Below are 26194 nucleotides of genomic sequence, written 5' to 3' on the forward strand. Positions count from 1 at the left end.
AGCTTTAAAATATGTTAAATATGCAATAGAGCAGGGGTCTTCAACCAGGGGTCCACGACCCTTAGGGGGTTCCACAGAGGTACTGCCTGGGTCCCCCAGATTTTGTCATAATTAACAATTTTCACCAAAGGTGAAAGGTGCAGATATTTAAGAAACTACAATCAGCCGAGGCATTTGCACTCCAACTGGACGAATCAGTGGACATTTTAGCTCTTGGGATTTAATAACCAATAATAAATATGCATGAACTTTTTATCAATCATATAAGCCAATAAATAAATAGGTTAATAAGGTGAAATAAAAGCTGAATCAAGTAAATAATAAAAAAAAAGATTGAAAAAAATTAAAAAATGATTATAGGCCAGGATTAAAGTGACACATTTAAAAATATTAACAACTAAAATATTAAATAACAGTGGGCAAATAGTTGTATTCTTCTGATGTAACCTTTAACTATCTAAATAAAACAGTGAATCAGTGTAACACATGTGTCATTCCTTGGCACCACTGCTGTTGGATTACGAGATTAGTTGACAGTTAAATGAATCAGTAGATTTGTTTCAGCTTCACTGTATGTTCGACTTGAGTAGCTCTGTCCTGTAGATATGAGGTGAAAATGCTGAAATGAAGAAGAACAGTCTGAAACCATTTAAAAACCTCTGATCCCACGGCCCCACTTTGGAATCCACCGTCTTAATCCACTGCGATTCCAAACATTGGCACAGTACCTGCAGGCGGTGGTTCAACAGGGACTTTCTCTTGTCTGTGGGGCCTCTGTTGTTCCTCTTGCCTGCCCCCTGATCACTTCCATATGGTCTGGAAGCCCTCGACATACTCTGCACCATAAGTGATTGCTGATTAATGAGAGAGTGAGAGTGAGAAAAAAATGGTTGGAGGTTGAGGGCGAGTCAGCAGAGCAGAAAGTTATAAATTGAGTTAAAAAAAGAGAAAGATAGTGAAAATCGAAGACATTGTTGCAGAGTGAGGAAGAGAAAAGGATGCAGATGTGGCTCGGATGCTCTCCAGAGCTCCTCCATCCCGAAGCTCCTTCCTTCCGTCCGAAGCCAGCTGCACTCCTCCCTGAACAAACCCTCAGGTCACCCCTCAGTCCCACTGCACCTCTCTTTGTTTCCTCATAGCGGGGACTTGGAAAAGCCTTCTCTCACATATATGTTTTCATTATTCTGCTTGCATGTTTTGTTTCAGCTTGGCAGGATTTATCACCCTCCCCCCCCAGCGTGGAAAGAGCTGACTCTGGCCTTTCAGAGCAGAGCGTCGGTTTATTGTCGAGAGGTTTTTAAGCCAAGCTGCAGAGACCGAGTCTAGGGAGAGAGATGGAGACAGAGAAAAGAAATACCTCTGCAATGAGTCAGTTACTAATGAATCTATTCTAATCACGGCTTAAAGTCAGCAGCACGGCGTGCAGCGCAGGCACACACCACCTTTTTGTCCATTTGTCTGCCGTAAGAGGAAATGGAAGAGGCGTAATAATAGAATGCAGCTGATTGAGTGTGTGTGTGAGCAGCTGAAATGTTTACAGCATCAGTGATTTCATAGGAAACTATGAGAGGAAATGTACATCTGTTCAGGCCAAACAATCCCCCCTGAGACTTCAATGAAATTACCCTCATAACTGTGAAATGAATGAATGCTGTAAACAAACAGTGTGTGTCAGCAAAGTGCCATAAAACAAAAGCTTAGATTTAGAGTGCTTTATAATCTGGGGGATACACAACAACACGTGGAGCTGTGTGGAATCAGTACTGAGGCTTGTTAGATTGGGTTGGTTGGTTTTAGCGTCTCAGCACATTCTAGTAGTATACAACTGCAGTGGCTTTCCTTCAGGGCTCCACTCACGACTGTTTTCATATCCGTTCATCTGGATGAACCAGTTTATTGTCAGAAAATAGTAAAAAAAAAAAAAAAAATTCACTGTCTCCCAGAGCTCCGAGTGATGATGATCAAATGTCTCGTTTTGTCCAACCAACAATAAAATCCCAGTTATTTAGCTCACATGGTAAAAACTTAGGGAAACATTTTCATTTTCTTTAGAGCCTGGAACCAGAGAAATGTGGCATTTTTGCATAGAAAATGATTAAATAGTTGAATATTTATCTGTCAATCGACTAATAGTTAATTGACCAATCACCTCTGAAATGGACTGATCCAATGTGCTGGATTGGTATCAGATCAGACACTGACTATGTCTATGTGATATCAGGGCTACAACACTGTTATGGTTCATAGCACCATCAGGAGCGTTGCCCACCAGACTTTGGTAACTTGCTCAGATTTGGTCATTTTTCTGGTTGATGTGCTTCTGCTATGAGTGAGTACACAGATAAACTGTTTCCCTTCTGTCTGTTCTTACGATCAGGAGTCACACAGGGTGTTTTATTTTGAAAATCGACAGACTCTCTACGCCACTGTTTCTCAAACATTTTACACTGTGTCCCAACTCTGAATGTGTTCAGCTCTCCAAGTACCACCAGTATAACAGACGTTAAAAAACATTCATTCACTGTTGTTGAATCCTGAATGAACCAGTTCAAGAAGCAGAGCTACCTGGATGGAAAAGGTTCCATACTTCTGTTCCTTATAGTTCCCATTTGGAGTCTCACTATCTCCTCGTCACATTGTAGATGTCATGGATGTATGCACACTGCCTGCATGATGATGGAGCAGGATGACACTGAAAAAATGTATTGCAGGATCTCTTTGTCTAAGTGTTTTTATTTGAATTGTAGTATTGATGCTGTTAGATGTTTCAAGAGTAATTAATTTAATCAAAAATATACATTTCAGAGATTTCTCCATGTGCCACTCATGGGAGCTCGCGTACCACCAGTGGTACTCATACCACAGTTGAGAAGCAGCGCTCCACACCGTTTCTGTGTCTGACTCTCGGCCTGCTCGGTGCTGTTTGACACTGCTGGTCGCAGCGTCCGTTGGACAAAAACCAGACTGCGTAACAGCAGCTTCTGAAACACGCTGCAGCGCTTCTAGTGGAATCACAGTCATTGTTTAGGATGGGCTCAATCAGCTCCGGCTGCCGCTGCACAGCTGGAACACGGCATCACAAATAATAGTTTTCTTGTCACCTGCATTATATTAATGTGTGCCTCCACTGACTGGAGCTCAGTAAGGTGTAGAAAGCACTGATGTCAGATCTGTACTCGGTATCACAAGCGCTGGTCGTGGCAGAGATATAATATATGATCTTAATTAGGATGATCTATTCAGTGATTAACATTACATCACATTAGATGGATGTCATTGTTAGGACCTCTCAGTCCCTTGGGCTTTTTAGGATTAAATGAAAATAGGTTTTTCCTCATTAATGAACACATTTTGAAGCCATCTGCTCTAAAATGAAATCATCCATTCAGAGGAAAGTAAAGATTTAACACACTGGCAGCACAGACACGCTGATCCTCTGCGCAGACAGAAGACACACAATGAATGAGATTCAGCCCTTTTTGGTTTGTTTCTATTTTAAGTCTGTCGACTGGTTATGTAACTTTGGCCAATCAGCAGTGAAATTAGCCAAAATTTCCACCCATAGTAGTGATGTAATGAGTCAGGCAGCTATTTAGAGGTACAGGATGTCTCGTCTGACCAATTAACTGAACAAAAGGTCATCAGAGGCCAAAGGAGCTGTGCTGCTCCTCTCCAGGACCAGCTCCTCTATTCGCCTCCTTTCTGTTCTCGCCTCACGTTGATCACTCTGTCGCTCTCCACACACCCACACTCGATCCTGAAAGGATGTGACATCACGGCAGTGAAGCCCCCGGAGCTGTTCCGCTCCTCTTTGAAGTCAGAACGGTTCTTAACTCGGAGCCTCATTAACATTAATGAAGGAGATGAAAATATTCTCGTCTCAAATCCCATTCTGTGTTCCTATTCTTGTCAGATCTGCAGATTCTTTCTCTGTGTGTGTGTGTGTGTGTGTGTGTGTGTGTGTGTGTGTGCGAGCCTGAAAAGCATGTATGAACATCATGCAGTCTAACATAATACACAGCTCAGCAATGCAGCGTGTTTATTAAAACGTGTCATGTGATCCAAGCCATACGTAGCTGCGACTCGAAGCCTCTTTGGTTAGAAGCACATGGAACCCCAGGGTGTAATGTAAATGTAGAAACTACTCTTTGTGCAGACGTGCCACAAAGTACAGCTGAGTTGGCTCAGGGGCAGATAGCGGCTGACGTGTTCAGTGGAAGGGTTAACAAGGAGATGAGGAGGGTCAACAGGGCTAGATTACACCAGTCAAGCACTTAACAAGCGAAAAATCCACATCTCACTGGGATCGCCTCTGACATCATATGCCTAAAGTAGCTGCAAAGACAACGCGCCAACACATAATGTAGCATAATTTGAGTGCAGAATGGTCACGACGCTGCCATTAATGTAAATGAAGGTAATTGCACGGGGCCTGTCCCTGCTAATGTGTTCAGTGAAAAGCATAAATGTCAAAGTAATTCAGCGAGTGCGTCACGTCTGCTGAACTCTGAGCTCCACAGATATGTTTGTTCACCGAGTCGCCTCGTTCTCTTCCTCTCTAAACACTCCGGGATGGATTCCTCTGGCTTTACAAAGAAGCAGGAGCATCGGAGGCCTTCAGCTGAATCACACACTTATAATCGCCCTCACACACACACACACACACACACACACACAAACCACAACCCGTTCACCACACAAAAATGTACAATCGGGAAATGCGTGTGTGTATTGCACGTGTTTGGTAGAGACACAGGCGCACTGTGGGGAAGGTTTGTGACTTAGACCACTGCAGGCAGAGGCTGTGGTCTCTGCAGTGGTCCTCAACGAGAAATCTCTTCCACGGTATGAGAACATGATGACATCTCATCCGACCGCGATCAGCAAAGCATGCAGCGATGCAATCATTACGCTAAACCGCCCGCTCACTAGCTCGGACGTGATTGTTTGAAGTGCCCTCTGTGATTGGCTGCGTGCGATCAAGAGAGGCTCAGGGGGGTAAAATCAACCAGATTAAACCCCTTGTTAAGAGATTTTGTTTTTCTTCTGCTTGTTGTAGCCTCACACAGACACACACACACACACACACACACACACACACACAGTGTGTGGTTTCAAAGACTGGAAAAAGAGCCTCCCCTGACTCTGAGGTCGTCTGTTAGTTCAACATCATTTACCGTCATTTTTATTTAAAAATTTTAATGATAATTAGATCAAAACAACTCAGTCACAGTAAGATTTAATAAACAAAACTTAGAGATGATGCATTGAGAAAAAAGATGAACAGAGACACGGACAATTCACTCCTCATGAAGCAGATTCACCTCCTCAAAACATCAGCTGATAAATGTTATTAGTAATACTGGATGTCTTTCACCCTTCACCGCGATACAGCTGACCAAATGTGATGCTAAAGCCAGTTAAAGACAAAGTCAAAGACAGACAGTAGCTGTTGCTTGATATGGAAACTCTCCACCAAGCAGACAGGGGGTGGTCTACCTCAGGTGGTCCACTGTGGTTTTTGTTAGCATTGCATGTAAATGACTTAATTTTATGGTAGATTGTACTCAATTAATCTGTCAAAATGACGGATGGCCTTCAGATTTTTCCATTAAAAAAAAAAAGTCAATAACTGATGAATGAATATTCAGTTAATGTGACCTCTGTCCAAGAGTTAGAAAAAGCTCCGGGTTTCACATAAAAGATATGACGTTCAGGCTTTCAGAGGTACTGGTTGGTGGATTTAGTCACCTTTAGACAGAGCCAGACCAGCAGTTTCCCCCTCTTTCTAGTTTTCATGCTAAGCTAAGCTGACTTGCTGTTGGCTGTAACCACTGGCAGTAGAAAGAATGGACGTAGTATACGTGACGTCACCCATGTGTTTCTGAAGAGCCGCTTTGAAGTTTAGAGTGTGGCGGCGATGTTGGCAGTCCTGCCTCTTCCACCTCCCGACTGATCTAAAAATGGGTGAAGTTGTGAATCATTGGTGGACCTGAATGATGTCTGGATGCTCAAACAAGTCATATGTAACGGCACCTACCTGTCAATCAAAGCGGCCATGTTGTTAATTCTGCATAACTTTAAGCCTTAATATCATTTGAACAGGTGAGTTCTATAAACCTCAGTTGTCATGAACGGGGAAATTACCTTTAGAGACCAAAACAGTTTTTTGTACCAGGCTGTAAACATGTTTATTTCTGCTGTGAAGTTGGACATTTGAACATGGGGACTTATGGAGACTGACTGACTTCTGGAGCCAACCTCAAGGGGACGTTTGAGGAACTGCAGTTTTTGGCACTTCACCCAAAATGACAAACTAAGCTTAAGCTTGTATTTTTTACACAGGGTACATGTTTTTACTGGTTCTCTCTGTTTTAGAATCATTATAAATTAAATATCTTTCAGTTTTATTCTATCTGACAAATCCATCCAAACTCTTTTTCTGTGCCTTCTAGCTTTACTTGAACAGGTCTTCATTGGTTGGAAGACTTTCTAGCTTTTGACAGTATATTGGCAAACCTGTGCAAAATTCCTGGTGTCCCACACTAGAAACCATGGCAACCGGCAGCATCAGATAATCCCCCAGTAAACTAATGCAGCTCTGGTGCAGCACCGCAGCCTTTTCTAACCTCGTCCTGGTTGCTCACAGTGGTTGTGCTGTGGAACCGCTTGATGGATTCACTTCATATATATATATATAATATATATATATCTATATATATATATAATCTATATATATAGCACACATTTACAGCATAAAGATTTGTGACTGTCAAGCAGCTGAGCTCAGCTGAAATCTCTGTTATGCACATAAAACATGAATGTGGGTGGGTTTATCCTCCACTGAAGCCCAGCATGTAACCACTCTGAGAAAGACGTGGCTCTTAGTCAATTCTCCAGGTCTTTATAAAGACGTAAGGTTCAATAATTTGCCAGTAGAGTAGGTAAAAAAATCTTCAGCTGGAGCAGCAAGTCATGAATTAATTATCCTGCCTTCATTTCTTCTCCTCTTCATATAGAAGCTGCAGTTTGACTCAGTTTTAAATGTGAGATACAGGCTGAGATTCAATCCTAATGTAAGTTGATCAGCTGTGTTAACACACCTCAGAGAGAGAGAACAAGCCCACAGTTCACACAGGAGCTAAATGTTTCTAGAAGATTCTCTTTTTACAGAAAGTTGTTTCGAAGCCGGAGTGAGTCGCATGTTAAGTAGCTTTGGCACGTGTAGCAGACTGTTCACACTGCTGTGTGTGTGTGTCTCACTTGACATTCACACAAGTGTTTTGTTCGTCACTGTGGACCCTCTAGTTTCGTGCATATCCAACCTTGAAACAGACACTTTAAAAAACACGAGGTGTGTGTCAGTGGAAGTGGATCTGTCCCCTCCTAGCCCGCCAACCCTTCCTGGATCTTTTCACTCTTTCTTCACACTTCTTCTGATTTACTCCCTTTTTTACGCTCTCTGCTTCTCAATCTCTCCTCAGGTTGTCAGTGTTGCGTATTCATAGCTCCCTCCATGCAGCCTGCAGCCCGGCGCTCACATAGCTACACTCTGGTTCACTGTGGGTGTCAAACATTTTGATATGAACGCGCATTAAAAGGGCACTCGACCAATGTTGCACAGAAAGGTCAGCTTACTTGTCAGGAGGCGTATTTCACAGCCTGTGGAGAAGCTCTTTATTGTCTTTAGAGATTTTCAAAGTCTGAGAAAATGACCCTCCTGATGCGTTCGGGGTTATCTCAGATTCAATTTCAGCTCTCATCTGACGATCATTTAGACTCTGGCAGCAGCAGCAGCCAATGTTTTGGGAAATATCCAGAGAGAGATATCTGGGCCAAAACGTCCTCTGCAGTCTAATTAGCAATTTGATACACGAGAAGACACATTTCTGCTAATCACTATCTACAGATATCTTCATATCAATGCAGATAATTTAAATAAAAAGCTGAATTATTGCTAAACAATAGCCAATGGGTTCCAAGTTTGTATTTCAGCCAATAAGTTGGATTTGTTTTGTGTTGGACAAAGCTGTGGTACAGCAGTTTTGAGCTCAGGGGGCTAAACTTTTCTCAATGGAATCTCACATGAACTCCCTCCCTGCGCTCATATGCTGAAGGGGATGTTGATGTGGTGCATCCAAGCCAGTCTCATGCCACATATTCCCCTTCTGCCCGTGCTTCTGCTCCATTTTTCACTCTCCTGTGTTTGTGCTGGACAGGAATTGCAAACTGGATTATTATTATTACGTCATAAAACAATGAGGGATCAGAGGGGCTTATGGGAAGTTGTTTAAACTGATTAATCCAAAGGCTGATAAGATTAGCCTGTTTAATAGGGAAGGCAATATGTTGAGATTGTGATTGTGTTGTGATGACTTTGGTTTAGAGCGCTGTGTTTAATAAAGAACTTTGATTATGAGATGAAGAAGAGCTTAGTGATGACTAGAAACCTGCTGGAGTAGCCACGAGCTGGAGTAGCAGTTTTTTTGCGCGCAGCAGGGTCGTGCTGACCAGAGGAAGGATGCTGTTTAATTACAGAGCAGGCTGTGCTGTCACATGGCTCGACTGCATACCTGTTGCATCACCGCTGTTATCTGTAATCATGGTTCAGAACATCCCTCAGGCTGTTACGACTTTAATACAACATGTGTTCAGTCTGAAAGGTTTACTTCAAAGAGGAAAACAAAAGGAGAAATTAAAGATTGTTAACAAGCTCCCTGGAGACACGAGCTGGCATCAGCAAGCTGAAGTACGACATGTTCTTTGGGAATGATCAGCTCAGTTGAAATGTGTGTCTGACAGTCAGATTGTATTGTGTTACCGTAGGTACCTGACGTATCATGATTTTCTCTCCGTCTTCCCGCAGTGAACAGAGTATCTGCCAGGCGCGAGCCGCCGTCATGGTGTACGACGATGCCAACAAGAAGTGGGTCCCAGCAGGCGGATCCACGGGCTTCAGCAGAGTCCACATCTACCACCATACGGGCAACAACGCCTTCCGCGTAGTGGGCCGCAAGATCCAAGATCATCAGGTCAGTGTGAATGAAACAAATATGGACAGTTTCCGATCTTGATTTCAACTTTTTAAATTAGAAGATTTTCTGCTTTCTTTAGTCCTCTGTGACAGCACACTGAATATCTTTAGGTTGTAGACAATATATGGACCAAACAAACAATCAATGAATCGAGCAAAAGGTCGACAGGTTAATCCATAATGAAAATAATGGCTAGGCTGCTAGGCAGCCCCTTAGCCAAAGCTAAATTCCAGCTTCTAGTCAGTGTTTGAAACCCCACACCCATTTTAGAAGCGTCCTAGAAGCATCTCCCTTCCAAGAATACAGGGCTCTTCTACTTTTGATGGATGCCACGAGCAACCCACGTCAATCTGCACAGAGCAGCTCGAGCAGCAGACACAAAAACAGCATAGAGATTTTCAAAATAAAACCAACTGTACAAACTTCTGATCGTAAAAACAGGCAAAAGGGAAACGATTTAACTACGTAGCATATTTACTCATGGGAGAAGAGCATAAACCATGGAAAAATGATCAAATCTGAAGTCGCATGAAAACTGTACCAAAACATTGTCACAGCATGACAAAGACGTGCCCAGTGGGTTTCTGCTGTAAGTCATGGACTCCTTATGTGTGCAGTGCGTCAGGTGTCTAGACTAGAGGTGGAATAACTGCTGTTTTAAAATGTCTCTTAAAGGGAACACTTCTTAAATTGGTCCAGTATTGAGCGAGAGTGCTGCAGCTGACACCTGCAAAACTGGTACCTTCAACGTACATCCACTAAAAGTGCCTAAATTCTTAAACACTGACAGGCTCAGGTTGTTCCAAGAGTCTGACAGCTTCATGGAAAGATGGAACAGAGATGGACTGGAGTTATAGCCTTTTTGTTTAACCAGAAATAGCAGTTATGTTCAAAATCAGCAGACTCCACTGACAAAAACAGTAATTTAACATCACAGAAAACGAGAGTTATTGATCTACTGCTGCCTTGATCTGTTAGTTTGTTTGTGTTCTTGTGTGACTTTGGTTTTTTAAAGGATTAGGAACAGTCATTAGATTTCTGGTTATGACTCTCACAAAATGTTGCTGGGTAGAATAAATGTAAAGAGTCCACATGGATCCATTCCAGTGTAGTTCTGGATGGACACAGTCCATATTCCAACATGTTAAGTGTAAGACGTCTGGCAGAAACAGTGCTGCCAATCACAGAGTTCATAAAGACTGTTAGATCTGAGAGGAGGATGGCAGAGTGGACTGTTACCAAATATGGTGTATCAAAATATTCACTTTTAGTGGTCTGACTATGCCAACACATGACTACATAGCTGGAGAATCCTGAGGTTTTTATGTGCACACAAGCTGCTAGCTATTATGCATCAAATATGACAGTGTGGGCTCAGTGCTCTGAGGGTTGACAAAGGCCTGTAAATAATTGATAATCTAATATGCAGGTAACAAAGAGTCTGAGGCTGTCAGCAGCTATGAGGCACTGAATTTATGCCGGGTCCAAGCAGCCAAAGGCAACCTCAAAGAGCCAGAGAGTTTATCTCATGCAAGAGGGCTTTTTATTTTTTTAGCCAAATGCAACAATATTTGAGAGAATGAATGTGTTTTGTTGCCAAACAGTTTCCTCACACTCTGTGCTGGGACTTTGCCACTGTGGTGGGGGGGTGGGGGGTGTAAAACGATAGTATTCGATTATACCCGCACATAATTTGACCTCCCACTGAACTTGTTTTCTGCTTCACTCTCCAACTCTTTGAAATCCACTGGATGTCAGCACATCTCACTGCGAAGCTCTCACATGAACACACACACACGCACACAGCAGATTCCCCGAAGAAATGGGGAGCAGAAAGAAGCTCCGATCAGCTCACAGCTTGATGCCTAAACCTCAGTTCATACGGGCAGCACCCACTGCTCAGCAATCCCACGGTCCTCCATGTGTTGTCTGTTTCCCACTGTGGCTGGAGGAAACGTCATGACGACTGTCTCTACACTACTTTAACATGCTTAAGTAAAAGATGGTATTCTAATAGACGATGGCCACAGCACAAATTCATAGTCATGATAATAAGAATAGAGAAATATCATTTTTTCATATTTCACACGTTGTTTTCGCACATCGTTTCTCTGTATACTACAGGCTGACCTCTTCAACAATAGCACAGTTATCAGTCTTAATTAACTCACACTGTTTTGATTCACTTATTAATTCCACTGTATGTTAAGTTGCTGTCACTAGCCACGTTTGCATCTAAATGTATCTCATATTTTAATATTTTCAACAAAAGGTCAACAAGAGTGAATGAGGGTTTGTTTCCATCCATTACCGTGATGTGAATATTAGGAGTTTGTAAACGGGATAAGAGGAGGGCGCAGCAGCTTGACGTAAATCAAAATATTGCTCGTCAAACATCAACTAATGAAAAACAATGCAGAAAACAGGATGTAAATATGACTGATTGTGATCATTTTTTTGTATTAATGTGAGGAATGTTGCATCAGATCTGTAGAGTGATCAGGAGACTGTCAGAGGGGAAATAACTGATTAGTCATGTGACTTAAATGTCTGCTGTGTCACAGCTTATTCAAGAAAAGAAAAAACGGCAACTGTTTTTTTAGGCAAATTGAGAAAGTTTTCATCAAACCTTTCTAATGTGATGCTTAAAAATGAGCACAGAAATACATTTATGTAAACAGCACAACTAAAACATAACACTTCCTGTTGATGTTTCAAAGTAAAACCATGAAAAGGGGAGATCGTACTCTCTCTTTTAATGTGACACATCTGTGCAGGAAGCATTTTAGTGGTAGCAGCTCAACACCAGTGGAAAAAATCACAAAGTGGAGTTCAGAGAGAGCAGTTTCAAACAGATGATCAGAGCAACAGAGGCTAAGCATGGCATAACCGTTGTACTGATGGAATCTACATTAATAAATATAAATACAGAGGAAGTGTTGAGTTTAAGTTTTGTGCGGCAGATCAGAAAACAGGGAGCTGTTTTATGTTAATATATGCACCATATATTTATATAAAAGGCTGAACTGATCAATAAAGGCCTGTCTCTTAAAGTAATGGCGCTGACCGCTATCTGAGAATTTACACGCAACACCATCTTCTGGAATTTACTTTTTTTTTTCCCAGACAGATTCAATACTGACATCATGATACATCACACACACACACACACACACACACACACACACTGGTCAAAGTGTGATCTTATCAACTAAGATGACATTCAAAGAAAGGGACAGGAAGTCCGTGGTTGGACGAGCTGTGTTTGTGTTGGCGCTTCGGGGCTGATTGGCACTTTCTGTGTGTCTCTGCTATCATAAGATGCACATTTCCTCTGTTTGTTTGATTCACTGCCACCTACAACAAGCAGCTTGAGTTACACCGGCTCAATTCCTCCTCACATTTGCAGGCTGCTTGTTTTATTACGTAGTCCATCAACAATAAAATAACGGTTATGAGGAGCCCTCCCGCCTGTGAGAGAGACATCATAATAAGCACAGAAATTGACACTAGATTATTTCTTCTAGATCTATTTCTGCCAGGTTAAAATACATTTTTGCCGACACAAGCGCGAGGCCTTGTTTACCATAAACAGATTGGTTACAGGCTGTTTATTGGCCAAAGCAATACTGTGCACTCAGGAGAAAATCTTACCTTTTGAAGGCTGGTCTCTGCACAGTCTGATCCCTCTGATTCACTGCTGGCTTTGGGTAATCTTAACTAACCTGCAGCCCTATAGCACAAGGTACCTGCAGGGCAGTGTTTAGGAGTCAATCTCATTAGTTTGAAAACAAGATGACAGTGTTACACATCTTTTTCAGGTATTTCTGCCAGATTAAAAGTCAGAAAATAATGCGCGTGTGTTTCTACATTATCCCCCTTCGCGGTGCCAAAGATTCACTCATTTACTATTCATATTTAAGTTCCTTGTTAAAAATGTGCGTCACGTTCTGAGCATAGAGGATGCCGAGTGGAGAGAGGACTCCCTCAGGTTCTGGGGCACCCAGCCTTCTTCTCCCACTTCTCTGCCTCCATAACTCAGAGAGGGGAGTAACTCGAGGCGTTTCTGCTTGGCCGTGTGCCCGGGACACTAAAAAATCCCTCATGTTAGCATCGAAAGCACCTTAAACTTTGAGCGTGTGGATCATAAAGTCACTTTACAAGCAGGTAAAAATGACCTTTTACCACCTAATGGCTCCTCCTGTTGTCACTCTGTGTTTAATAAGTTTGAGGTTTTTCAGTGAGACTAAATCGGCTGTGTGTGAGTTAGCTTTGAACCTTCATGGTGATCTTGTCAGCCTTGTAGCAGGTGAACAGAGGTCTGCATGTGTACTTGGCCATAAATCCCAGGTCAGCCTTGAAACTTGCTGCCACATTCAAGTTTTCCAAATTGTTCCCTGAAGTTAAAGCCCTCAGCACTACAGGAACATAACTCTACAGAATCATTACTAACCTAAAGTTTCCTCTTTCCTCCTCCTCGTCTCCAGGTGGTGATAAACTGTGCCATTCCTAAGGGGCTGAAGTACAACCAGGCCACGCAGACCTTCCACCAGTGGCGCGACGCCCGACAGGTGTACGGCCTCAACTTCGGCAGCAAGGAGGACGCCAACGTATTTGCCAGTGCCATGATGCACGCCCTGGAGGTGCTCAACTCCCAGGACACAGGTAGGTGTGTGTGTGTGTGTGTGTGTGTGTGTGTGTGTGTGTGTGTGTGTGTGTGTTTATTTTGGAAAGGCAGCCGGGAAATAAGAAACAACGTGCAGCAAAGATTCCTGCTTGAATTGAAGTCGGATAAGAAATTGGTCTTTGCTCTCCTGCCCACTCGCACAAGTTGAAAGTCATCCAGAGTTACCAGTGAGCCTCGTCTCTGTAAGGAACATGATGCCTCATCTTTCTGTCAAACTCACAGAGAAGATGATATTCAAAGAGGTCTTTCAACATGATATTTAGCAACAAGAATCACTTACACATTACTTTCCTCATCTCTTAAAGGCCCGTGACAAGGAAATGTACTTTTATTAACACAAACTGTAGCTGCAGACCCCACCCACCTACAGCAGCAGCAGCAGTTTTTGATCACAACGAGCTAAATTCAGTTTAAACAGTCCTAAACATCAGATGATTTAGATTTTCTGCTTGGAAAATATTCCGAATCTCCAGCTCTCCTCTCTACGAGCGTTATCGGTTTCCATTTATGTTATGAGAAAGAAAGATTTGAACAGAACGACACAGGGTCAGGCTTTTCCTCCGGAGTTCTGAGGGATTTCTGTGGCTCCATTTAAATGAAGTTGTTGCTGCAGTGCTGGAGGTAAACTAGCTAGTTACTGTGTGCAGGAGGTATGAAACACTTTGTGCCACAGGGGATGGAAACATTATTCAGGATAACTAAAGACACATGTCGACAATAAAAATGTTTTGAAGTGAACACAAGTCACTAATGGCTTTACCAGAAACAATGAATCGGGGAGAAATGTCTCGATTCATCACAGGAAGCTCACCACAAAGACAGGCGGCTGCTCTCACGACTTTGACTTTCCTTAATCAAAACTTCACCTGGAGCTGAGCGCTCTGCGGGCGTTTAATGACAGACGAGTCGCAGTAGCGGCCTCAGTTAATGACTGTTTGAATGATGTATTTGTGGCATCATTAAGAATGATTGGTGCCAATCAGAGGTCATTTAATAAACCTGTAATTGACTGCGGAGCTAAGCAGGGACAACCTCACACACACACACACACACACACACACACACACATGCACACACGCGGCCCCCCTCTAATTGTGCCACAAACATATTTCAGGCTCTGACTTCAGCGGTGCACCACGACCTTGGCTTTTCTGAAACATGCACTCATTACGTGGCTCCATCCTACGGCTGTGTATCTACATTCACCCCATCTGCCAGAAGGGATGAGAGGAGGAGGAGAGAAGGGGAGGGAGGAAGAGCATTGTTACCCGGAAGAGTGCAGCTCTCAGTGTTTATGCTCTTGATTTAGACTTATCTTCAGCTCCAACAGATTTGAGGATGCTGCTCCGTCTCCTCTTCCCTATTTCCCCTCTCCCTTTTTTTTTTTAATCCAGCAAAGATGAGGAGGATGGAGGTTTCTGTCACGGCCTCCTCGCGTTTGTGTGATCTCAGCATTCCGATGCTGTTCCACATGACCTCCCATGCCCCCACACTCTCCCCTCCCGATCACACCATTCCCTCCTCTTTCCCTAAGCCGTGCCTCTCATCACGCTCTAATCCCATCCACTAATTAACCTGATAGTGATGCGCCTCATTATGCTAATAGTGCTATGAGATGTGTGTGTGTCTGTGTGTGGTGTGTGGTGTGTGTGAGTGTGAGAGAGACAAGATGGAGTATCAGAGAGGCAGAAAGAGCTGAGTGACCTGAAGAGACATTCAAAGAGAGTCATCACAAATCTGGCCACAGAACAGCCAAATGGGAGCCATGCTTCTTTTATTTATTCATAACACACTCTATCGTCAAAGCTAATTACATTGATGAAGTAATGGGTTCTCTTCTTGTCCTGACAATTTCATTTATCTCTAAAAAAAAAATTCACATCTGATGCCAAAAAGTTGCCACATCAAGAATCAAGAACACGATTAGATTTTAAGTCCCAAATCACTGCTGCTTCAAATCAGAGCTCTTTTTTAAAGTAACTCTCTGTGTTGTGCTGCTGCATCTGTTTATACTGAACCACCTATCAACCAATCAGATCAATGAACCACATAATGCAGTCAAACTCCTGTGTAGGTCAGTCTGAAGAAGAGTGCTCTTCATTCAATAAAGAAATACTCTGCTGGCAGCATCTAGGATAATCACTTTTGCAGCAAAACACACCCAGTGTTAACCCACACCCGTAGCTCATGATGTTGGACGCTGATTGGTCTCAATGTTTTGGGACACAGGTGAATAGTTTGGAGCCAGGCTAGATAATTTCTGGCTGCCTTGCATGGTAATTGTTTCAAACAATATCAAACCATAGCTTTTTTCAGTGACACCATTCATATCTGTTTCTACAGTATTTTACCCAACAATCTTGCCTGTACCAACAAGCATTAATATTAAATCAAATATATTCCCCTTCAAACATTTGCCAAGACTTTAGATCAATGAACCACATCATGTAGCCAAACTCCTCTTCAAGCCGGTCAGAAGAAGAGCGAAAACCTTTTTACATTGAGAAAATCCTTCAGTGTTCTTTGCTTATGTTTCAGAAATGTGCTTGGATCAGTCAGCAGCTCCAACACTAACCTCTTTAGCAGTCAACGTTGTTTTAGAGCAAGCATCATATTCATGTGTTATCCTGTAGCCCGTAGCTCATGCCGGAGGACGCTGATATCAATGGAATGGAATCAAAATTGGGCCACCCACCAACGTTCTAAGTTTTGAAAGTCTGAAAATGTTGTTTTTTTTAAATAAAAATGTTGGTGTTTGTTTTTTAACATAGTCAGATAGTGTCGTATTTATTAGTCTAGTATTTAAGAGTTTGTAAGAGACTAACAAACAGTAGTTGAAGACTTTAGCCTCAGGCTCTGTCCTACTTATTTTCTCTCTTAATATCTCCATCCTGGCTCCCTCATCTCTAGTTCTTTTTCAACATTTCCATTTTTCACCTCACTTGATCTCTCCTAGCTCTATCTCTAAACCACTAATTCTTCCTTCTCTTTTCCCTCCTTCCCTCTCTCAGCGGTGCAGTGAGCTGCACACAGAAGCCAGAAGTAGGCGACAGGGTTTCTCCTTTCACCCCTACTGTTTTGTTACTGTATTTCTGTCCTGACAGCTGCTCTCTGTGGCGCCTGTTCCAGTCGCACTCATCTGCGGACCTGACAATCGTCCCCGACACGCAGAGGTTCACCCTCCATCACTCACTCAGTGGGTGCTAAACCCCGGCCACATGTCAGAGCTCTGGAATCAGATCACTCATTTTAGACCTCTGTTTGCCGTACGTGGTGATATGTGCTGCGATGCAGCGGAAGCTTTTAATGAGCGTTTAATGTGTTCAGCTGTGATGCGACCGTCCTGACTCACTGCCAACATGTTCCACATAAAGAATATTAATAGAAAACACAGAAGCTGCCCGGATTGTTTGACTTGTCGGGTTCTTTCTCCAGCACGTGAACATTTACGATGTTGTGTGTGATAACTGTTTTATATCTAAGCTTTTATCTTAAGTGCTATAGCATACCAGTAAATCTTACTGACCGGACGTTCACACCCTACAGGAGCAGCTCAATAATCATTGGAGATATAAATCCTACCAAACCGCAGTCCAGTGGACAGTTAAATGGAACAAGACAAACTGCTTGGATGGTTGCAGCCATCATCTGCTTTAGTATTTACAGTATCTTCACTTCATAGGCCCGATTTATATTTATATTGTGTTGGTGTTGGCCTGTTCTTCACTCTTGGCGAGTCCCTCCTCTTATCCCGGGCCAGAGATCACACTGAACAACTTTTACAGGTCTGTAAGACTTATCCGTTGGCTGTAAGAAGAGTGGAAGAAGAAGTCTGATGATGAGAAGACACGTTCAAGCTGAATTTTGGAGTTTCCTTGAGCTGCAAAATAGGCTTAAAATAATTGCTGCAACAAAGAATGGTTTTAATACCCCCCCCCCCCCCAACAGAAGAATGAGGACCACGAGTGATTAGAAAGAAAGTCCTTGATCATGAAAAGGTGTTTCATTAAGAGCACCGTGCTTTCCTGCTCCACTTCTGGGAAGAGTAAATATTTCTACAGGAGCTAATTAAATTGTAGCCTTCACTGTGGTGGATCTAACCTGACATAGCCTGAAGGTCTGTTGCACATAACCATCTGGGAAGTCGTCATTGAAAACTGTTCAAAAAGTACAGACCAAGTCACCGTCAATCTTAGATGAACTTCAATCAGATCAACAAAGAAGAGTAATTCTCGTCTAAGCTGACTTTTGTTCTTACTTGATCATTGATTAAAATGCAGTGAGTTTACTTTGAAAAGCAAACACCAAGATTTCAATTTCAAGCACTGAATTCCACATTAAACATTTCAGAATTTCAAGTTTTAGAAAAGTTTCTGGATTGGCTTTGATTCCAGCCTGCAACCCTTTGCTGTAAGTCCATACACTGCAACCGCGCTAACCTATTTAGCAACTGCAAACACACACTTCACACATGTCATCACACACACCTGTGTGTTAACCCGTACCTGTAGCTCATGATGTAGGATGCTGATTGGACTGAACCACTAGCAAACACTTGGAGCCTGGCAAGATGGATTCTCATCTGTGGCATGGTAATGGTTCCAAACATTTTCAAACCAAAGCTTGTGTCCGCCCACCTGCATACACCTGCAACCTGCAACACCATTTATATATCAAATATAAATGATGTGCAAAAGAGCAGCTGCTGCTCCTGAGGAGCTGTATTTACAAAGACCACACTGTTTGAACGCATTAAACACTCTCTCTGAAAAAAATCAGTCGTTTTTACTGATGTACTTGAAGTAGCAGCAATCGTAATATAAGAGGTAGTCTGTGTGAATGTTGCCTTGTTTCTCTGTGGTTAAAAAAAAAACAGATCTGGTGCCACCTTTTGATTTTGACCCACCCTCCAGGCACCTGCACGATCTGATTCATATAGCTCGGTGCTGCATTGGACAGCTGTCGCTGACTGTGAAAATCGTGTGTGTGTGTGTGTGTGTGTGTGTGTGTGTGTGAGGCTAGAGGCCTTTGGTTGTCATTTTTGCTGTGCTGAAATATAACAGTTGCATAACAGTTACACAGACCAAACGTCAGAGAAGGTTACAAAGATGAACACAAATGAAAGAGTTGAGCCGACTCAACAATTGCTGCCCTCGCTGACCTCGTGTGCCTGCCTACGTTTTCTCTGATCTATATTCACAACGTTGAATGAAGTGAAGAAATGCACAATTCAAGGGAACCACGTGTTTTTCCTGCAGATAAAGCTGATTTCCCGCTCGCATAATCTAATCTGGAACTGCCTTGGCTTTGAAGTTCAGTTGCGCCCCCCCGAAGAACTGAAGAAAAACTTCCTAAATTGTTTCAGGATTCAGAGGAGAAAAAAAAAAGTACAAGTGTGCAGTTTCATCACACCTTGAGAATGATTTTTATCGGCAGGTGAAAGAGTTTAGGTTTTGTGTGTGTGTGCTAAAGCATGGAGGAATGTGTGAGTAAGCTATTGAACAAAGCACAGAATAGTTTCCATCTTAGAGAAGCGTAGAAGTGAAGGTGGTGACCGCCGACATGTGGAAAGTGTGTGTACTTGGCTCTAAAATCATGGCACACACTCACAGCTTTGATGACTCTCAGGACTTAGTGTATGTATACAAAGTGTCTGTGTGTGTCTGCGCACCACATACATTGGTTTCATCACCGCTTACATCAGTGAAAGCAGCCGCAGCTTCACTTCATTGCTATGTGAGGAGTCAGGAGACTCTGACTCGGAGTAAAGTGACGTAGCTTTAAAGCTGTGAGCTCACACACACAGACGTGGAGATCCAGTCACACACACTGTGTTTATCTATGTATCTTCCTTATCCTAAAAAGGCTAAAGCAGAGCGGGACGGGGGGCCAGGAGAGGGAGGGATGGGTCACAGGCTGCCGGGCGTCTGTCTGCGACGTGGTCTGGCCGGTAATCCGCTCCTGTCAGTGAGATGAAGAGAAGAACAGAAACGGATAGAAAGATGGAATGATGTGGAAAAGGTAGAAGTGGACTGATGGATAGCTAGACTGACAGATGTCTCCCTGATCCCTTTAAAGGAAACAAGTTTTGGAAAGATTTGAGTTTCATGATACAGGAGGTGACACTGACATTTCAACAAAACACGGCCTTGAATAAAGGCTCAGAAAAACAACGCTGTCCCGAGGTGACCCGCGTCATCGTATTAGACGTGCATCGAGTGCGAGCGGCTTATGAAAGCTCTCGGTGCTGAAAAGGCTGCAGCAGGAATGAGAGCAGCAGCATGATTGCTTCATCGGTTGGTGGGAACGGATGAAGTGCCGCACCCCTGCAGCGAAATATATTCTGCCTGCTTCTGTTCCTCACACACACAGCAGGTGAAAGTGTACAGGGTGTTTAGTCCTGCATGTGTTCGGACTTGTGTGGGTCACTTAAACCACTGCAGCTACAGTTTTTAACATTTTAAAATAAATAGACAGTAGTCAGATAATAGTGCCATATTTCTTTAATTTCTATTAAAGTCCAGTCGATCAGATTTAGGGGGCTCTATTTACAGAATATGGCAGAAATATAGTATAATATTTCTTACTGTTTTCATTGATGAATAATCATCAAGTTCTCTCTGGGTACTCCAGCTTCCTCCCACAGTACAAATACATGCAGGTTAATTGGTGACTCCGCTCGTAGGTGTGAATGAATGGTTTGTCTCGATGTGCCCTGTGATGAGCTGGCACCTTGTCCAGGGGTGTACCCCGCCTCTCACCCATGGATGGATGGATGGATGGATGGATGGATGGATGGATGGATGGATGGAGGTTACCATGGAGCCCAAAACAGACCAAACACTGGCTCCAGATGTGGCCTTTCATGAGTTTTGTACAAACTCTAGTTTGTCACTTGAAAGTGGAGATAATGTGAGAGGTATTCAGTTTTGTGCAATCTTCACCTTCACCACCAGATGTCACTAAACCTTACACACTGGACCTTTAAGTTAATATAGCCAATATATCAAGTAACATTTTAAAAAAGATGACGTGTTTGTACAGAGAATCTCAGTACCTAAATAATAAACTGAATTTAAATATAAAGCAGCATGAAGCTGAAATAATCAAGTAAAGTACAACTGTCAGCAAATTGTACCTGAGTAGTGCCTAAAAAAGATTAATGTAGTACCAAACAGAGGTGAATAGTGCTAATAATCAATCAGGAGTGAATTCTTTAAGTGCCTCTGCCAGATGAGTCTAATTCTTCTTGTCCATTTGTCTGGACAGACACACTCAGACTTGGCAGTAGCTTGTCTCCACGGAGACATATGAAAAAAAAAGTTGCTAACGGGGGATCATCATTTATTTTCAGTCTTTACAGCCCCTGCCAACAGTACGCCATGTGGCTCTCGATTTTGTGAAAGCTTCGCGGGGAGAAGGGGAGGGGGGGATTGAAACCTGAGCAGGCTGGAGTTTCAGAGAGGTACGGAGACACACAGAGGGACTCTTCATCCTCGTCCCCGTAGAGACAGTCTGTCTGCCGTCCCCAGGCCAGAATGAGTTTGTTTTCGCAGGTCAGGAGGGTGCAAGCACGGTGTAAACATTCAGAGGGTAAAGCACCCACTCTGGCAGTGCACCACATCAGTCTGGCATGTGTTTGCACTTGTGGCTTGTGACAGCGCATGACCCCACCCCCCCCTTCCATTCTATATCTCCATCTGTCCGCATTCCCCACTTTGCTTTTTCTTGATGAGATCATGGTCTCTGGCATCAAACCCTAGATTGGCAAAGTCACAGACTGCACGCTGCAACACAGCTGGAAATCAGCACAGAGAGACGTAAACACTGGAAGAGGAGGACACAGTAGTAAGAGAGAGAAAGGCTTGGAAAGAATTCAGGGAGAGGAAAGGCAAAGAAGTGAGAGAAACGAGGACAATAAGGTTGTGTGCAACAGGAGAGAGCGAGTGAAGGAGTCGGAGAGAGAATCTCAAAGAGAAAAGTGAGGAGACCAGCTGCTTTTTGTATATTTTCTGATTGCTGCTGCTGCAGCTAGTGGTAAACTCAAGGACCCCCTGAGGCCCAATCACTGAGGTACCCACAGACATGCCTGCTGCAGCACAAGTTCACCGGTTCCCCCAGGACCGGCAGAAGATCAGCCGCGCTCAAATCATCCTCAGGAGTGAGTAGTCAATCTGACAGAAGGGTTTGAGGGCGACGGTTGTGTGCCAGTTTGTTTGTGAATATTCCAACACCGTTCTGTTTCCTGAAGGCGAGTCTCATACCTGTTCTGTATTTGACTGCGAGGATTTAACCGTGATGCAGGTTTGTTTGGGTAAAACAGCTGCTGAACATTCTCTGATTCCTGATGCTGACTGTAAATGTGATGATTTGCTGCTTTTCTGTCTTGAATATGTTGCGTGTATCGGACTTGGTCGAACAAAATAAGCAATTTGAAGACATTACTGTAATGGATATCTTTTGTGAAGTTCTTTTGATGCTGTTACTGATACCTGATGAATCGGGACGTGAATATTGGTTCTAGTTGGTAGATGATCTTTGCTTCTAGTTTTTGTGAAGCTTTACTTGAAGCTCACAGACAGAAGAAAGACCCTAGTCAGTTCCACACAGTGAGGTATAAGATAAAAAGTTATCAGACATCATTACTTGGTACCAGCAAACGCAGTCCAGGTTTCTGATTTATAATCCGGCAATAAATCCAGTCCCACACATGGATGTACTGCACCGTCATGTGTGAAAAACACATGAGCGTGTGTTTAAAACATTTAACCGCTCTGTCCCACGAGCCTCACACACACAACCTTTGGCTGGAAGCGAGACCTCCGTAGAGACTTCTCCCTGATTGGCCACAGAGCCATTCTGAAATTTCATTGGTTAAGCTGGGCTCTAGTTGTCATGTAGCAACAGTGTAGAAAGGCTGGAGGGGAGGACTGACCACAGTTGCCATGGTCTCCTGATCTTTGAAAGAAATGTTGAAGTTTAATTGTACATGTAGCGACTGTAAAGCCCCCTGAGGCCAAAAGTGATTTTTGGTTCTATAAATAAAATTCGACTTGACTTGACATGCGAGCCTCAGCACGAATAGAATAGAGTGTACAGAGTGTGTAGATTTCTTTGGCAAGCCGTAAATGTGTTGCAGTTGTGAGTGCACACACGCCATGAACAGCAAATATAAGCTGCTACTGGAGTGACAAAAACACATGAAGGAACATAAACCTTTCAAAACACATTGACGGTTACTTATATGTATACACAATGTAATTAAAAATTAAGCAGTTATTACACATTACTGACTATATTTGATGAGTCAGTTGTTAGCAATCTCATCTAATTAATTTTAAGTTGAGATGAATCATCATTTCTGTCCTGCACTTTCTTGTTTAGATGATGTACAACCTCCTTTATTTCATCCAGAAGGTACTTGCTAATAAACTATTTCTTAAAGGTACAGTGTTGAGTTGCATCTAGTGGTGTAATCGCTGCATTGCAATCTCATCACATCACCTTCGCCTTCTTAGTGTAAAGGAGAAGCAACACTCGAAAGGCTCTGTCAGCATTTAGTTTGTCTGTTCTGGGCTACTGTAGAAACACAGTGTTTCAAGATGGTGGCCTCTGTGGAAGAGGACCCGCTCCCAACGTAGATATAAAAGTCTCATTTTAAAGTAACAAAAAGGTTCTTATTTTTATGTGATTATACATGCATGAAAACATAGTTATGAATATTATATTTTACTTCTGCCTCCGATCTTAACCACTGGACCTTTAACACTGTGTTTTCAGTTCATCAGTTGTCCTTCTTTGGTATGGAACATACTCATAGCCAAAGTTAATGGCTGTCTGAAATCTGTCTGATTACATGTTCTGGTAAAATGTTTTCACAGTGTAATGCTGCATTATATAACCAAAGCTTGTTCCTTCAAATTATTTTTAGCTTTTTATCTGTGAGACTTTTGATCCTTGGTTAGAGAATTCGGTCCAAACGGGAAACGATTTTCCACAACTGGAGCCTCAACTTGTGTTACGACTCTAGTTGTCTGTGTTTGAGTAACAAATAACAACACTGAGCAATGGCCAAATCCAAAGCGTTGTAATTTTCTGCCCATAAAACTCCAGCTTCAGCTCATAGAAGTTTGACCAAAACCAGCATTCCTACGCTCATGTCTTGCCACTGACCATAATTGAGTATTTGTGGAGATCTCTAGAAGCTCGACGCAGGCATCAAAAATGCTCTGACGGATAAAATATCTTTATGAAATATGCTTTTAGCTCTGACGATGAATTGTATACCAGTGGCACACTCCTTCCTAAAACGATCTGTCTCCTGTAATTTAGCACTGACAAAATGAGCCTTCTCACGGTTTATTGAGCGCCTGCTGCCAGTTGTTAGTGATCAGAGACTCATTTCTCCTCCTGTTCTTGTCTTTTTTTTTATTATTTAAGTTTATTTTACAATGAGATGGTGGAATCTGTCGACAGTGCTCCTACTCTTTGATGCCGTCTGGCCGTGTCTCACACACTCACAGAATTTAGTCTGTTTTGTTTCCATTAGCGTGGCAAGCTGATGAGTCACGCAGTCATATATAATTCATGGCAGTATTGGTTTTGTGTATCTCATAGATGCTTATGGGTGAGGTGGAGGTAGCGACTAAACAGGAACATCCCAGCCAGCCTCTTCCCTGCCTTAACCTCAGAGTGCCAACTCTAATGCAACGATAGGAAGGAGGAAGAATGCAAGATTGTGATTGCTATTAGGAAAAATCAGGTGCATCCTGATACATAAAATGACTTATGAAGCATCGTAGTTGGATTTTATCTTGAATTTCATGGATGTATATTCTCACTTGCACCCCTTATGTCATCCCTGTTTTTTAACCTTTTTAATTCATTTCACTTAATATTTGCTGTGCAGTCAAACATTGTTGTTAATAAGCAGATCAGGTTACTTTGTCAATGTCATTAATGTAATCTATCTGCTATCAGTTACACACAGTGAGGTATACAGATTTTACATTTGTGACAAAGAGAGCACTGTCTGTCTGAATCATCATCAGGAAAGAAACGTTGATCAGGCTGAATTTTGAGAACTTGTTGTGATGCAAAAACATCTTGAATATGTTCTGTTTGTGATAGTTTCAGAGTAGAATAAAGTTACCTACAAAGGAAATAAAAGAGAAAAGTCAGATGCTGGGTCATTTCTCACAGTCTAACCAGGGATTATTTTAAATATCAGTTGATTCAATTTGTTGTTTGATCAGTTTCTTTTTTGGTCAATGTCCATGTCCCATCACAAGTTCCTAGAGTCCAAAGTGACTTTAGTCTTTAGGAAGCTTACTTTGAACAGTCCTAACCTCAAGTGTTTCACTTTATTATCATATAAAAGAAGTCAGAACAGGAAATCCTCACATTTGAGACGTTGAAACACCAGAACCAACAATTGTGGCATTTTTTTTTTGCCTTTACAAATGATCGGTAGTCTGTTGCATAAACGTTCTGCTGATCAACCTACCAATGGTACAAGATAACAGTGTGGGCAGCTTTTGTCATCACTCTCAACACACAAGATCATTTTGACCCAGTTGTTGTTTGTCCCAAGTCCATGATGAAACACACATCATCTGGTGCATGCAACTCTATCCCCCCTCTGCCCTAATACCCCAGTGTGTTTACCTGAACCCTTCCACTGTCCACTAGGCGATTCCGCTTGTTGCCGGGCAGATCTGAAACTATAATAAGTGCATGTTTGCAGGTTGTGTCACTCTGACATGTGATCCTCCTCGTCTGACACTGGTTTCAGGATCCTCTCTGCCATGTTACTGAGATATTCTTTCAGGGCAGTGGGTTGGGATCAAATGTCCAGCAGTCATCCATAGGAGGAAGGGGTGAGGACGGCACAGGTGTAGATGTCGGTATCCTACTGCCCTTCTAGACATCCTGACTCCCCTGATCCCCAAAATAATCCCCCAACATGTAGGACACAGTGACGGAGTCAAAGATGGACACAAACAGAGAGAAAGTAGCTCTGTTCACACTGGCCTTCCAGTGAATTTAATCTGTTGTAACAGGATCCAATGCTAATAAGGATATAAATGTGCTTTGATCAGAACAGAGGTCCTATGACGATACTAATCCTGTGTGAGTCAAATCAAACTTGTTTTTTGTTGCTTTTCTAAAGCAGGAAGTGCAAACTTTTCAAAGCTCAACCTCAAACAACAGCGTTCAGGATAAGAAATGAACCAGGATAATTTCATCAGCCTGTGTTCCATGAAATTCAAGAGTTCGTTCATCAGTTCATGAGCTCATAAATTATTTAACAGACTTCTCAGAGGCCTCAGTTCTTTAGACTGTGTGGGTTATTTTGAAAAGTAGAAAAAGGGGTATTTTCTGAAGCGATTGGATGTCCTTAAAAGTACTTAAAGACTCGTTCATCAAACCACGGCATCGACATTCATCAGTGTGCCTCAGGACGTCGGAG

At 42.6% G+C, this 26194-nt stretch overlaps 1 protein-coding gene across 8 annotated transcripts in view; it reads left to right on the plus strand.

Annotated features, from left to right (window-relative positions):
- The window catches only part of enah (ENAH actin regulator), a 118825-nt gene that overhangs the window by 48083 nt on the left and 44548 nt on the right, over positions 1-26194 (plus strand). For 7 of the 8 annotated variants that reach the window (XM_027284177.1, XM_027284176.1, XM_027284175.1 and 4 more), the window contains exons 2-3: positions 8867-9032; positions 13523-13700. In XM_027284177.1, the coding sequence (XP_027139978.1) occupies positions 8867-9032; positions 13523-13700 (344 nt within the window). Of the gene's footprint in view, positions 1-8866; positions 9033-13522; positions 13701-21496; positions 21884-26194 lie in introns of those variants that run through there. The other variant, XM_027284178.1, reaches the window with a different exon arrangement.

This window comes from Larimichthys crocea, chromosome XI (assembly GCF_000972845.2).
Source record: "Larimichthys crocea isolate SSNF chromosome XI, L_crocea_2.0, whole genome shotgun sequence".
Lineage (NCBI taxonomy): Eukaryota > Metazoa > Chordata > Actinopteri > Sciaenidae > Larimichthys > Larimichthys crocea.